The 16,428-nt window shown below is 42.6% G+C and overlaps 1 protein-coding gene across 4 annotated transcripts in view; it reads left to right on the top strand.

The window, feature by feature from the left end:
• Window positions 1–12,515, top strand: part of ZFTA (zinc finger translocation associated) — an 85,045-nt gene extending 72,530 nt beyond the window's left edge. For all 4 annotated transcript variants that reach the window (XM_073605409.1, XM_073605407.1, XM_073605410.1 and 1 more), the window contains 2 exons: window positions 2,138–2,563; window positions 11,080–12,515. In XM_073605409.1, the coding sequence (XP_073461510.1) occupies window positions 2,138–2,563; window positions 11,080–11,516 (863 nt within the window). In that variant the 3' untranslated portion in view covers window positions 11,517–12,515. The remainder of the gene's footprint in view (window positions 1–2,137; window positions 2,564–11,079) is intronic.
• The last annotated feature ends 3,913 nt before the right edge of the window (window positions 12,516–16,428 follow it).

The raw sequence follows: 16,428 nt of genomic DNA, 5'->3' as shown, positions 1-16,428 counted from the left end.
AGTTCACAACCCCCATCTAGTATACAGCCCCCTGCACAATACACAGCCCCCATCTAATACACAGCCCTCCATCCAGTATACAGCCCCCTGCACAGTTCACAACCCCCCTATCCAGTATACAGCCCCCCCATCCAGTATACAGCCCCCTGCACAGTTCACAGCCCCCCTCCCCCTGCACTCCCAGGAGACCCCCAGTCTCCTGGGATAGCAGTGCCAGCATACTCTACAGTTAAGAAAAAAATCACTGCCAGCCCCTTCTATACTGCTCCTCCTGTGTCACTCATTGTAAAACAAAGCCTCCATATACCTCATTAGCGCCGTTTTCTTTCCACTGACCTGGTCACATGACTGCTCTCCTCTGACATTACATAGATAGTCATGTGACTGCTCTCCTCCACCAATCTAAAGCTACACGAGGACGAGGAGCGGGAGGAGGAGAGCAGCAAGAAAAAACTGAGCTATTGAGATCTTTAGAAACTTCGTTTTACAATGACACTGACACAGGAGGAGCAGTGCAGGAGAAGGGGCTGGCAAGTGATTTTTTTCTCAACTTTAGACTATGCAGGCAGCGCTGTCCCAGGGCCAGGAGAGGCGGGGTGGCCGGCCTGACACCCCCCCCCCCATGGGTGGCTCCTGGGGCAGACCACCCGATTCCCGCCCCTTGTTGGTAAAACATGTTATCGGTGTATAACACCCAGGCACTGTTTACCCTCTGTTTTCAGGGGAAAAAAGTGTGTGTTATATTATGCCAATAAATACGGTATGTAACCCAGCAAGGTTTGAGCAAGCGTGTGAACAACTGTGGGCAGGAAGCCCCATTCAATGCAATGTGAGGCTGACCGCACCCGCTGCCACTCGCATTTAAGCGACATACGGTGATTCCTTACGGATAATCGACCCTGGATGCAGACAGGGCTGTTTCATAAGATGCTGTACTTTTTTGACCTTTAGGATTAGGGCTTGTTCACATAACCCTAAACCCAACTCCAGTCAAATCAATTTGGTTTTGTAAACATTAAAAACCTGTTAGATACTCCGCTTGATTTGTATTTCTTTCTAGTGTCCCTGCTGGATACGATTTCTTCTCAGTGCCCATTCCAGTGGTGTTAAGGAGACAGGAAATTATAGGGAATCTCAGTAATCCTTTTTTTTAATTAGACTGTAGAAGGATAGAAACTTGTGGAAGAGAATAAACTTCTGTCATGTTTTTATTGATCACGGTCTTCCTGTCCTGGTGACACTTGTTCTCATTTTTTTTTTTTTTCTGGTTTCCCAGGAACATGACATGATAAAAAAATATTTCATATGGGGATACAGCAATAATAAAACTGATGGAAGTTCTTACCATTCCCCACTATATCCAAAACAAAATAATGGCTATAGTTGGCCTTTAAAGTGTTTGTTTGTTAACCCCAAAAAATATATATGCAGATCCTGGTCCCTTAAAGAATCTGCACCCCTCTATTCTTGGAAAAAAAAAGGTACAATTGTCACTGCCAGCCCCTCTTCAGGCCGGTCGTGTGACCCGTGGCCGCTTTACAACTACGAGACAGAGCTTCTGCAGAGGAGACGAGCGGGCACGTGATCTTCCTGGCTGATGTCAGAGGGAGATCTCGGTTCCTCCCGCAGAAGACATCCATCGGAGCTGTAAAGCAGCAGCCGCGAGTCATGTGACCGGCCTGAAGACAGCTCAAATTCGGTATTTAAAACGCTCGTTTTTGAAAACTACTTACAGTGTGCTATGCCAGCCTCTAATAGAGGGGCTGGCATAGTCTTATATAAATAGGTTAACAAACCCTTTTAAATGAAGAAGTGTGGACTTCTCTGATGAATGGAATGGTTATATAGTAAAGGAGTGGTCTTTGAATTGCATATTGGCAGGGTATGTGCTTCAGTGAATACAAGGCATATGGGATTTGGGTGTGAAGCAAAAGAAGAAATTGCAAATTCTCTTAAACGGTTATATTTTATAACTAATGATTTTCATTCCTCTTTTGTCTTCTATGGGGCACAACCACTTACATTTTTCTCCATGTTTTAAAATACTTGGTGACCTTGAACATTCATTTTGTGAAATAATTGGAAGATTGTCTACAGTTAATTCTCCCGAATTTGTTTCTCCCCCTCGTCATTGTAGATCCCGGAGTAACTCCATTACAAGTTCCTGAATGTGATTCTGTGGAGGATGAGGAGCAGGAACCTAGCTGGGCTGGAGCATTGTCAGAAGGGAAAGGTGCTTCTTGGGAATTTGCTTTTGGCAGAGTGCAAGGAAGTGCTCCAAAGGACCCACGCAAGTACCAGCATGACCGTTGGAAACTAGAATTCCTAATGGATTACACCCCAAGCAAGGATGGCTTGATCTGTATGGTATGTGGAGTGACATTAATAAACCCAAAAATCAGCACTGTGAAGATGCACATCCAGCAGAAACATCCGGATACCATTTACTTAAGTGATCAAGAGAAGGCAGTAGTGATTGAAGAGTGGGAGCAAAGACTGAGTGCTAGCAAGAAAGGATCAGGTCACCAAACCGGAGATGATGAAATCTGTATAGAAATAAAAGGTGAGAGAGAGTGCGTGTGTAGAGGTACATTATCATTTACTCTGTCACTCTAGTCAACATATTATAGCCTAACAGTTTTTTTTTTACAGCTTCCTTTTTTTTGTTCTATTCCTGCAAGATTGCACATAGCACATTTGTAAAGCCCCTATGTGTTTTTTGTGGTTCTTCCCAGCTGCTGTGCAGGACACGATATTCTCTGGTTTTAGCGCCTTTGGCTGCCCAGCGCAGAGATGAGAGCAAGAAGACAGGGAGGAATATGTAGGGATAGAGACACAACCTGTCCTGCTTCCAGATGCTGGCAAATAATTAATTTAATTTTTTCCTACAGAGAACTTCCTTTGTGGGAATTAATTTATTACTTTCATTAGATGGTGGCACCACCCTCATCACCTTCCTCTAATTAAAAGGAAGAGACTAGGCAAGATGGCATATGAATAATCCAAAAGGTAACACAGATCAGCAAGTATGCATACATGCACAATTTGTTTATACCTAGGCGATCTAAGTGGGCAAAACCAGGTACCCGCTACAAACCCCCCCCCCCCCCCCAAAAAAAAATCATGTCCCCTTTTGGGTGAATTTCCGCTTTAATCCAGTAACTGGTAAAGTCAAAGTACCAGATGCTTGTTTTTTTTTTTTCAGATGTAATTGCATTTTTGGTCAATGCAAAATCCAGATATTAGTGCTGGCTATTTTGTATTATTTAATTTTAAGAAGGTAATTGTTCATTGCTTAAAGTGAACCTAAAGTGACTGCAGTGCTATAGGGTCTGACTCAGCAGGTAGTGCATCAGACCTCTGCATAGAGAGCACATTCTACAGTATGTTAGTACAGGACAGGCTTTTCTACTCAAAAACGATTAAACTAAAAGCTGGCGCTCAGAGGCTATAAGGCAAATGACTATGAAAGTTAATAAAATAATAAAGTCTTTAAAGCTGGATCAATCATGGTGTAATCAGGATGGTGTTGGAAGTCTTGGACAGGAGCCAGGAAACAGTCTATAATGCAGGAGAAGGTCCCTGGAGAATAAGTCATAGATAAACAAAACACCGGATGTAAAACTTTTCTTTTCTTCTGGGGTACTGTGTAGCCAGATTCACAAAAGGCAGCTCTTCTTATAGAGAGAAGTCAGCTCAGATCCATCCAGGTAAAAAACAAAAAGAGAGGAGAGCCACTAAGTAAAATCATTTATTCACCAATATATAATCAAAGTATCAACTTACATGTAGGAGCGGTATGTAGAGCAGACACGTATAATCCCAGATGGGAGAGGGGGAAAGAAGCAATTAGCGATTCCCAGGGGATGCCTCCAAACACAACGCAGTCTGGCGGGGAAGCCAGGACGGTACAAAGCCTGTCTCTGTGGGAGGACGGAGCGACAGCCCAGGAAGCAGCTGGCGACGTTGTCAGTGGGGAGAAAAAACACTACAGGCTTTTCTACTCAGTCTGTGGCTACTTTAGAAAGAAAACGAACTGTAAGGCATTGAACACCTTTTGGTTTTTATGCACCTGGAATGTACTGCAATGATCGCCATTTTTTTCCCTAAGGTTTCTGCTAAAAAAATGTATGTTTGGGGGTTATAAGTAATTTTCTAGCAAAAAATACTGATTTAAACTTGTAAACAAAAAGTGCCAGAAAAAGCCTGGTCTTCAAGTGGTTAAAGCAGTCTGAGATGTAGATTTTGTGCCATTGTGGTTTAGGGAAAATTCTTAGCTACTAGTTTCAGATAAAGGCCGCGTTCACAGAGGGCTGAAACACCATACGCCGGTGTAGGGCTGTGTTTACCTGCATGTGAGTGCACAAGAATTCCATGCAGGCAATACTATTGATGTCTATTAAGAGACAGCGGCTGCATGGACACCGCCTCTGTGTCCCAATATGACATTTGTTTGTTTCATGTTAAACAAGTGCAGAGCAGAGCTGTCAAAAGAGAGAAAAAAACCTCAGCTGGCAAATGTTTATCAACAGCCATAATGAGAAACAAAGTATCTCTTGTTTTTTTTAGACCCCTTTCCAGGGCTTTTTTCTCAGAAAATAGGTGCAGGAACTCCTCCTGAGTCACCCTTCGTCTCTGCCCCCTCTGAGCACTGTCTCTTGGCTCCAACCCCTACCCACTTCCCAAAATCGTCCCTTTTAGAGAATACAAAACCAAGTATTATTTTGTGCTACTAAATAATTTGTATGGGATTTGAAAGACCCCACCCCAGCAACAGTAGACCCTCCAGCAACAATAGATCCCCCACACAACAACAGACCATCCCCCCGCAACCAAATACCACCCTAACAACAATAGACTCCACCTGCAACAACAGATCCTCCAGCAGCCAGCAACAGTAGACCTCTCCCTCAATAGTAGATCTTTCCCAGCAACAATAGACCCCCTGCCAGCAACAATAGACCTGCCCAATAACAATAGACCCCCCACACAAAAATAGACTCCCAACAATGACAACAGATCCCCAACAGCCAGCATCAATAGACCCTCCAGCACACCCCAGCAATCCTTGCCAAAAAATACATTCAGTTGTGGAGGTGCCGGAACTGCGTTCCCCCGAGTTCCCGCTGAAAAAAAGCCCTGCCCCTTTCACACTCACAGCGCGGCCGTGTTAGCGGTTAAGCGCCGCTAGTTTTAGCAGCACTTTACTGTCGTTTTAGCGGCGGTTAAAGAAAGAGTTAAATGCGCCCGAAAAGCACCGCTGCTGAAGCACTTTGCAGGCGATTCGGCAGCGGTGCCTATTCATTTCAATGGGCAGGGGCGGTGGAGGAGCTGTGTATACACCGCTCCAAACATGCTGCTTTCAGGACTTTTCTAATGTCCTGGAAGCGCACCGATCCAGTTTGAAAGCACTCAGGCTCTCATACTGGAGCTGCAGGGGAGGCATTTTTTCAGGCGCTTTACAGGCGCCATTTTTAGCCCTTTAGCGCCTGAAAAACGTCTCCAGTGTGAAAGGGGTCTTAGCTCAAAGGAATGCACTTCCGTCTGTAAACGAGGTCAGTTTAACCACTTAAAGACCTAAACCTTTTTTGACACTTGTTGCTTACATGTTAAAATCTGTATTTTTTGCTTGAAAATTACTTAGAACCCCCAAACATTATATATATTTTTTTAGCAGAGACCCTAGAGAATAAAATGGAGATCGTTGCAATATTTTATGACACACTGTATTTGCGCAGCGGTCTTGAAAGAATTTTTTTTAGGAAAAAATATACTTCAATGAATTTTAAAAAACTAAACCGTAAAGTTAGCCCAATTTTTTTGTATATGGGGAAAGATGATGTTGCTCTGAGAATCGTGATCTTTAGTCTAAGGAAAAAAATAGTGATTCTCATTTTATCCAGAATTGTGCAGCTCTAATTTATCTCTAATAGGATACTTAGTTTCAACAGTCTTTTTTTGTTCCAGTTTTTTAACCAGATGATTTAAAAAAAAAAAAACTTGCAATAGTAACTATCTTAATTGTGCAGTACAGAACACAGGCAACATATTTTTAAACACCATAGGTTATAGGTGCTTAGCTTCAGATGATTGGACACTGGCCAGCTTTTGATATGCCCCTATAACCCTACCCTTTCTCATGAATCCTCAGTTTTGTGCTAGTGTCTGAAGGTGATGGAGAAATCTGCTTCACTAGATTATTCTTTTTCTTATTTTCTTTGAATTCATCAATCAACACGACACCGTCTTCTAAGGCACACACAGATGCAGTGTAATACAGACCAGTGTAACCTTGGTAAAACCTTGGGACCAGTATCCAGACTATGCACTGTGAGGTCTGCCTGTAATGTTTCAGTCACTGGATCCTGCATGGACACCCACCTTTGCACTTGGTGCAATGTGTTGAGTCACACACAGGGTGCTTTGCAAGTCCAAGGCTGTGGTCTATTGCTATGGAATCCAGTCCCTGAAGATCCCTTTGGGGTTATGCCCATTATGACAGGTATAGCCTGGACTTTATGTACAGTCCAGCATTGTGGACAGGTAAGAGGGTCACCCTGGATCTCTGACTGTTAAAACTGGAGCTAACAGAGTAACTTCACAGTGTGAACTTTTTAAACTTTGCACTAAAATTTAAGCTCAGTTTAAGGTGGATGACCAGGTATTGCGTCATGTGACTGGTGGCACACTTAAACGCCACTTCCATCTAGAGCCCTTTTACCACAAGAATGCGTTACAGTATTGTCTGAACCTGGGTTATTGTGTACTCCTTCTAGACATGCTTACCCGTTTTATCGCACTCTACTTTGTATGTACCTCCAGAGGAGTACCTTCACCTGTAGCTATGGCAGATACCAGACGAAAGAGAACCAATTCAAAATCACAGATGAGTGTTCGCTCTACTTAGGGACCATACAACACTCAACCTCAGAGTGATGAGGTTGAGTGTTGTGCAGAGTGATCTCTCTCTCCCTCTCCCTCTTCCTCTCCCTCTTCCTCTCCCTCTTCCTCTCCCTCTTCCTCTTCCCCTCCCTCTCCCCCTCCCTCTCCCCCTCCCTCTCCCCCTCCCTCTCCCTCTCCCTCTCTCCCTCCCTCCCTCCCTCCCTCCCCATGCTCCTATCCAGCCATGCATGAACTTCCTTATCTTGGTGGTTCACTTCCCCTGCCCTAGCAGTGGGGAAGCCTTTCCTCCCCATACTACTGGAAATTCCTTATAAACAGACTTTAAAGTGGTTGTAAACCCTATTCATTAAATTTGACCTAAGCTTATCTCTCTCCAAAACTCTTAAGTGCGGCAAAGTCACCTCTGACAAGTTCTCCGACACATGAGAACGCAGCTGAAAATTTGTGTCGGAGAGGGAGATTAGCAGGGAGCTTGCCTCTGCATGTTCGTTCTTTGCCTGTGGGGGGGGGGGGGGGGGGGGGGGCGCCTTTCCTCTAATCATTGGGCTTACACATAGTGTAAGCCCAGACTCCCTAAGTGAAAATGTCCAAATTGTGCCCAAAGTGTCAATATTGTGTGTAGCCACCATTATTTTCCAACACTGCCTTAACCCTCTTGGGCATGGAGTTTACCAGGGCTTCACAGGTTGCCACTGGAGTCCTCTTCCACTCCTACATGGCAACATCACTGTGCTGGTAAATGTTAGAGACCTTGTGCTCCTCCACCTTCCCTTTGAAGATGCCCCACAAATGCACAATATGGTTTAAGTCTGGAGACATGCTTGGTCAGTCCATCACCTTTACCCTCAGCTTCTTTAGCAAGGCAGTGGTCGTCACATGACACCGGGGAGGGAAAATGGCTAATTGGGCCCAATTTTCACATTTTCACTTAGGGGTGTACTCACTTTTGTTGCCAGCGGTTTAGACATTAATGGCTGTGTTGAGTTATTTTGAGGAGATGGCAAATGTACACTGTTATACAAGCTGTGCACTCACTACTTTACATTGTAGCAAAGTGTCATTTCTTCAGTGTTTCTATGTGTGTGTATATATATTAAAAATAATAAATACACCCAGAAGTAGGATATATGGGCATTTTAACTAGGAGTCAGGCATGAAACTATATGAAGGGTGGAAGGGAGATATAAATCTTTTATATTACAGTAGTACTAAAAGCTGAGACTTATTTTAAATATAATGCACAATACTGGTAAAAGTCTCTGGGTTCAGATGCTGATCTTCCCTGCACACAGTCTTTTTAAAGTGATTTTTTCTTTTTTTTTTTAAACATGTTATATTAACCTGCTCTGTGTAATGGTTTTGCACAAGAGTAGCCATGATTCTCCTCTTCTGGGGTCCCCCACTGACGCTTCTGGCTCCTCCTGCCTTCAGAGTGACCCAATAGCAAGCTGCAAAGTATAGTATAAAGTGCCCTTATAGCAAGGTAAAAAAAAACTCTGCCTTTAGAACCACTCACTTTCTGCCCAAGACTACATGTCCCATGAGGCATTGCTCCTAACACATTCACAAGTTCTCAGGCACTTACTGACATGTATGGACAGTGTACTGAGCTGTATGTGTGCTGCACTGTGTATACTAACATGTATGAACAGTGTACTAAGCTGTATGTGTGCTTCACTGTATTTTCTCCTATTTAAACAAAAAATGCATTCTGTATGCAGGCCAACTGGCCGATTAATCGATTGATTATTAATCGATAGTTGACAACTATTTTCATTGATTAGTTGTCGATTAATCAATTAGTTGTTCCAACCCTAGAGAGGATAGACAAACTCTTCCTCCGGTTACCTTACCAATAGAATACACATTATAACACTGCAGTGCCACCTGATGGATAGAAAGGTATAGTGTGTGTGTGTGTATGTATAGTTTATAGTCACATTAGAAAGCTGCTTTACATTACATGTTGTTCTTCCAGCACCCCTTCTCAACAGTATGTGCTTTGTCAAATTGTATTCAGCTTCTTCTGGAAATAATTATGACATTCCTTCTACAAAGGCTTGGTGAGTGCATCAGCAGTCATCTCCACTGATGGGCAGTATTGAATCTCAATAACACCTTGCTCTTGACTGTCCCTCTGTAGGTGATACTTGACGTTGATGTGTTTGGTCCTAGGATTGACCCTTTCTGATTGCGTAAGCTTTATACATCCCTGGTTGTCTTCAAAAATGGGAATTGGTTTTGACATGTCTATCCCAATGTCTGCAAAAAATTGACAAATCCATATCGCTTCTTGACAAGTGTATGCTGCTGCAATGTACTCTGCTTCAGTTGAAGGTAGATCAACAGTTGTTTGCTTTCGACTAGACCAACCTGACCAACTGGAAGATGAATCCACTTGTGACTTTGCGGTCTGTGCAGTCCCCGGCCCAATCAGCATTCACATATCCAAATAACAGAAAAAGTGTAGCGCTAATATGAAACAACCATATGTTCTGTAATATGAAGACCATTAGGTTCCTCAAATCCGCGAATCCGAAATATAAAAAGGGGGGACATGAAAAAGTGTATCAAAAGATAATAAAAGTCCTGAAAGTCCTCAAAGGATGTGTCATGCAAAAATGATAGGATGATAGTCCTCAATGTGTGTATGACTTCATATTAGAACGTGTCGATATGCAGAAAACATCAGGACCGAAGACACACCACCACCAACAATAAGGAGGCTTACCGGAACGTTTGAACCCAATAAAACCTACGTTCAATTGGGTCAAACAAGCTTGAGTCATAAACGGCTGATGAAGTTCCATGGAAGATGGCAGGAGATCCAGGGATGATCTGTGGAACGGTGTGAGCCTCAGGGGTGATGCCCGTGGTAAATGGTGGTTACATTGGACAGGGGGAAACAAAAAAAAGGCCACATAGTGTAATCCCGTATAAAAAATTTGTACCAAATTTATTAAAAAAAGGAAATACACTCACATGAGAATGGATAAAAAACAGCGCTGTGCAAGTAAAATGGCGGCAGTGGGGTAGGACCAGGTTCAGAAAATACACTACATAGAAAACGGAGAGCCAAAAACATTTCAAACACTGCAGCAGCAGTTTGATAATTATCAACCCCCAAAAAGCAAGGATTCAGTCTATGGCAGGCTGAAATACACTTTGGCTAGATGGATCTGAGTACTTTCACTCATGTTTAGTGCCATATGTGTTCAGGGAAGTATGCCTATAACACAGGTATTCTTTGTTATATGTATACTTTCTTGAATGCATGGGGCCCTAAACACGGGTCCCACTCTGTACAGCATTCAGCCCCATCCAGCCACAGCATAATTAGGTCTGCTTAGACTTGACAGGCTTCAGGCAGCAGGGCTGGACGCTACATCTGTGCCTCCAAGATGCACTATGCTGGCCCCATTTCGCTCAGCTCCGTTATTCATAGTAACTGTACTACAGCTTATAGGAATGGCAGAGCTGGATAGAAAAGATGAGCATAGATGGGCAGCCTTGATGAGAATCTGTGACAGCCTTTTAGTTTTGTTAACACCCAGCATACCTGAAGATTACAGCAGGGGGCAGGACAGAGTAGAATTCTTACTAATAGCAGAGGAATCAACACATGGGACATATCCTATTGACTGTAAGTTGCTTGTGCTGATTTTCTTGTTTTTTTTTTTTTTTTTTATTTTGTCTGCACTCAGGCTTTAAGTAGTTTGACAAAAGACAGTTGGACAGGGCTAACATGATTCCCTGCACAAAAACGCTGTTCACCTCCTAACAGGGCTTAGGAGGTGAGTATATTTTTGACACATCAAAAGATAATGTTCTGTACTTTAGGGGGAAATGTGCATGTATTGCATTTTTATTTTATTTTGCCCTGACATAAACTTTGTGTTCCTTACAAACTCGAGACTCAACCCCTTGCTCTATAGTAGGCATCATTTGGTGTCCATACTTAACCATCCCTGAAGTCTCCAGCAATGACCTAAGTCGCAGCCAGGGTAGAGTGAGTATAAGGTATCAGTGCCTTTTGTACAGCAAGGGGTGGGTTTTATTTTAGTGCAGCTGTTCTGTAGCACTCAGCTAAGTCTGTTGTAAAGAGATTATGTTTTCATATGCCAGTTTGAATTCAACTTTGCTTATTCTGATATTCCTTTATTTTTTTCAACACAGAAGACTCGACAACCTCTGAATCACATGGGACCAGTGCGGCAACCTGCACTCCACGTACTGAAATAATTCTTCCAACCATCTCCAAACCTTCTAAGCCTACTGCTTCTCTACCTCCACCATGTAATAGTGCCAAGCGGAGCTATCAGGTCCGATGGCGCACCGAATTCATGATGGACTATGACTGTCGTCGGCAGGGCCTTATCTGCATGGTATGTGGTGGTACACTGGCCACCCTGAAGGTCAGCACAATTAAGCGCCACATTGTCCAGGTGCACCCTTACTCTGTAGACTTCACGCCTGAAGAGCGTCAAAGGATTTTGGAGGCCTACAGCGAAATGGCCCTACATTACATCCATTCAGAAGAGTGTTTTAAAGCCCAACCCCAGGAGGAAGCAAAAGGCCGTAAAAGAAAAGCAGCTGCAGTGGAGGATGCATGAGGTCACTTTAAATTATACTTAAACATAGGGGGAACTGTCTATACCCTGTGGCCTAATCTAATGTATTTCTACAGCTGTGGTGCATTGCACATTCAAATTGTCTTTGTTCATCCTATTCATTCCCATGTTGAAACTGGCAGAGGTTCAGATTCCCTCCTCTTCCTCAGAGACATTTACTGAGACTGCTTTTTGCCCTTGCTAAAAGACTAACCGCGCATTGCTTAATCAGTTGTGTCTCAGCCACCTTCTTTGAGCAGGCTGTAACTATGCACCTCTGTTTCATCTGTGTGATCTACCATTACTACATCTACCAACAAAACTGTTTTTGTCTTCTGGAGAAAACAAAGGAGCAATTGCAATCGTTTTATAACCCGTAATTTAAACCGTAAGGCTTAATTTCCCCAAAAATATTATAATTGTTTATTACGACTATTGTGGTCCTTTGATAACTTATTTCAGGTTTTCTGTTAAACAGAAACAAATGATTTTATTGGCTAAAGAAAAACTATGATGGATATTACATCGCAGGAAAAAAGCTGCATTGCAAGCAGTTTAATTTTTAATTTATCGTTTTCATGTATTTTCCTCACTCATACTACTTCTTTTTTTTTTTTTTTTTTTTTTTTTGATTTTTGCTAGACCAGGGAATGTCACCCCTGTGGAAGTCTTAAGCATCACAGTTGATGCCTGGTGTTTAGATGTAACTGTCCTTTATAAAGCGGAAAATAGAGCTATTGTATATGGCACCTGAATTTCACACAGTTGGGAAAGGGATTTGTAGCAAGTCTGTTTTCTTTGCTCATATGCCTAAACAAGCTTTCCACAGTAAACTTGCATTTCATGGACTGGATTTCATACCAAAAATTTGGTAGCATACTTGGGGACCTTTTTAGTTTAATTTCCTGATTATATTATTTGGTTGAGACAATTGAACTGTACTCAATAAAATAAATGAAGCAAGGTATTGTATTCTGTAAATAAATCTTGCATTCTTGTAAAGGTTGTCTCTATAATCGCTCACAATATCTGTGTACTGTGGGACAAAACTGCAGTAGGCCCAGGAGTCATGCAGTCTATTGTTTATTCCTAAAACAATAAGCAAATCTGTAAAATTGTACTTATAGCTTAAATGAACTGGGTTACTGCAAGGTAGTTTGGCTTGTGGAACACCAGAGGACCCAAAAACCAGGGCTAATAGAAGCAAACAGCTTCCATGTTCTCTGGCTGTACATTTCCTCCTCCACCTTGCTCTTTACTTTTGACTCATTAATATGAAGGAGGCCCCATAAACCAGTAGTAAGTTGCAAGGGGTAGCAGTAATCCACCTGCAAGCATGAAATCTGATTACACCGAGGTTAGGCTTTACCTTGTTAAAACAATTTGGCTAACTGTGTTCATGAATGTTATGTGGACAGGATCTATCAAAAAAAAAAAAAAAAAATGTCTTGTTTCATTGAACAACTAGTTAGCATCCAACTGAATCTTATGGTCCAGACTTGGACAACAATATGTTTACCATTAGCGCACTATCCAAACATTGGGCCTTTTTTAAATTTTTTTTAATAATTTAAAAAAAAAAGTGTACAGTAAGATTGTCAAGAACGCTAGGTCTCATGAACACTTGCAATAAAAAGAGGCATGCAGTACATATAACAGAGAAAAATAAAGGCTTCTATGACGTATGTAGTTCAAGTTTTATATATATATATATATATATATATATATATATATATATATATATATATATATATATATATATATGGCAGTATCATTGACCAAGACCCACCCGCTCATTGAAATTGCATGAAGCAGGGATACTTCTACTGTGCATCTCATTGAACCCATGTGGTAAAGAGCTATTTACTGTGTAGGACACATCCTAAACTGGGTTCAAGATATCTAGCTAGAGTAATGGGAAAGTTGGTAAAATAAAGGAATTACTTGTCTCAGAAAGTACAACTGGATGCTTACTGCAGGAGTAATAATTGAACTTAGGATAAGGAAGGGGAAAGAGCAGTAAAAGCAGGGAACTACTTTGTTTTTATCATTTCCCAACAAATCTACCCAGTGAAATCATGTGGTGCGGACCTTTGAGTTAGTTCCTTTAAGGGAGCTAGTTAAGTCTTCCATTTGTTGAATGTCGTCAACTCAGCACAGCCATTGTTGGATAGTAGGTTGCGAGGAAGATTTCCATAAAATCAGTTTGCAAGAGCGGGTTGCATTAACCAGGTAGATTATGACTAATCTTTTATACATCTTGAAGAGGTCATTGAGGTAAAGAAGGAAGAATCTGGGCATCTTCGAGATGACATGATCCTTGAATTAAGGCATTGATCTGGGTCCAAAATGTCTGTAAGCGCGACAAGACCAGAATAAGTAATATATCTGCCTGTCTGAGACCAATTGCACCTGTAACATGAGTCGGATATATGGAATGTAGAATTTTTGGGGGGCTATACCACCCAGTGATTATTTTATAACTTGATTTCTTGTATTTGCTGTAGATGAATGAGCAAAACGTCAAGTCAAAATTTTGGACCTAGTCCAAGCTAGACCTAAGAGGTACGTCTGTGTGGAGGTCTGTTTCCTATTGTTTTAGGCCAGTGTTTCTCAACTCCAGTCCTCAAGGCGCCCCGACAGGTCCTGTTTTCAGGATTTCCCTCAGATAAAATGGCTGTGGGAATTACTAAGGCCGTGAAACTGATCAAATCATCTGTGCAAAATAATGGAGAGCCTGAAAACATGATTCCACCACTCGTCTGGTCTGCAAAAACCATGTGTTTAATACATGCCAGTTTAGATTGGATATGGATTGGATTTATATGGGTCTAGGTACGCACCTGCTAAGTTGGATCTCCGCTGTGCATTCCACCGCATAGGCGCCATATGGATTAATTAAACCAACCTTTTCGGTCTCCAACAGCACATGGCAGGGGTGCCCTCAATCACTCTTAGGATGGGTTTACACTAGTGCGAGTTAGATGCAGGTTTCCCCGCATCCAACTCGCACAGCAAGAGATTGTGACCGGCTCTCTATGGAGCCAGTTCACATATCTCCGATGCAATTTGCACAGGAGCCCTGTGCGTCTTTTGGTCTGTTTCAGGTCCAAATTCAGCCAAAAATTTGGGGTAAAATCGGACCTGAAACGGTGAACGAGGACGCACCAGACTCCTGCTGTGAGCCTCCGCGTGCTCATATGTGAACCCAGCCTCAATTTTTGTCTTGATGTTAGAGCCATTATTATGTGCCATTAAGGCAAACCTGAATATTACTGGCCTAATATGCAAATCTGGCCAGCACAAAATGGAAAATTTGTATATTGGCGGTAATTTTCCTTTCTTGACGCTAAAGTGTGACAGCATATATGTGCGGGCAGGCTCTGCCCTGTTGGTTTTATTGGAGGGCAGGTGAGACATCAGGGGTACAATTATATTGCAAAGACTAGCCCTGAACCTCCTCTTCTGGGATCCCCCGCCAGTGATCTTGGCTCCTCATCTGCTGGATTTCCATGCTTCATGCCCATCCATGAACCCAGGACCAACATGGCGGGTACTGCTAGGTAAATGGGAGGGAAATCAACAAATGTCCAAATGTAAAACATCACTTCTAGGTCCTGGTGTCACTTTCTGCAGCCAATATAGCTGGGGAAGAATCGAATGGAGTGTGATCTACACTCTCTTAGTTTCATCGGAGGGCAGATGGAACTTCAGGGGTCTTTTAGACCCTGAGATCTCCTTAAAGAGAACATGTCACCAAAAATGCATCACATAGGGGACTTTTTGTGCTTATGCGATTAATTTTTTTTTTACTAAAAATGGAAAAAGTGTAAAAAATTAAAGTTGCACCCACTCTTCTGCTGGATCGCCACCACATACCCCCCCCCCCACATGCACACATGGAAGCGACAAACCCCCTGTTCTGGGGTTCCCTGATGGTTATCGTGGCTTCTCCTCATCCAGATTTCCAGACCCTGAACCAGTATGGCGGACGCTATGGGTAGACAGGAGGGAGATCAGCGAAAGTCTGTTTGCTGATCTCCCTTTCCTGTTACTGACCCAGTAGCGACATGGAAAACGCCACTGATGTCTCATTAAAGAGAACCTTGTACCAAAAATGCATCATGTAGGGGACTTTTTGTCACCATGTGATGGGAAAAAAGAGTTTAGAAAGTAAAATGTAACAAAGTGTAAAAAAAAAAAAAAAAAGTTACACCCAAGCTCTTCCACATGCCCCAGAAAATGCTGTTCCCTCCCCACATGCTCCATCACCATTTTTTCTGGGCTTCCTGTGCCCATCGGTGAACCCAAATCTACATAGTGGGTTCCACTGTGTAGAAGGCAAGAGGATGAGCAAACGTTTGTTTCCAGTTAAACGGTTGTTAAGTTTTTTTTTAATTAAAATAACAAACATGTTATACTTAATGTTCTCTGGGCAGTGGTATTGCACAGAGCAGCCCTGAACTTTTTTTTCTGATATCCACCACTAGCGATGTTGGCTTCTCCTCCACTGGATTTCCAGGTTCTTTGCCCATCGGCGTACCCGGGACCAGCATGGCGGGTTTCCGCCATGCCAGAAAAATCTTCCATTGACTCGGCATGCCTCTCAGCAAATACCTTGGTGTGTCTACTTTCCAAAAAGGGGTCATTTTGGGGGTGTTTGAACTGTCCTGGCATTTTTTGCCCAACATTAGGAGCTTCCGCCACACATCCACTCACTCTTCTAATGTTGGGCATACATGTAATGTTCTTTTTTTCATGCAGTCTGTGGGCTGCAAGAAAAAGGAGCCTAGCAGATTCCTTTATTCACATTGATCAATGTGGATGAAGAAAGCTCAGCCAGAAAAAAGTAAAAAAATATGCCGAAGCATAAGAGCTACCACCCACTTGCAATCCCATGCTCCTAATGCTTGGT

Source organism: Aquarana catesbeiana, linkage group LG11 (genome assembly GCF_042186555.1).
Source record: "Aquarana catesbeiana isolate 2022-GZ linkage group LG11, ASM4218655v1, whole genome shotgun sequence".
NCBI lineage: Eukaryota > Metazoa > Chordata > Amphibia > Anura > Ranidae > Aquarana > Aquarana catesbeiana.
Note: the sequence above shows the minus strand (reverse complement) of the source record. Positions and strands in the feature narration are given on the sequence as shown.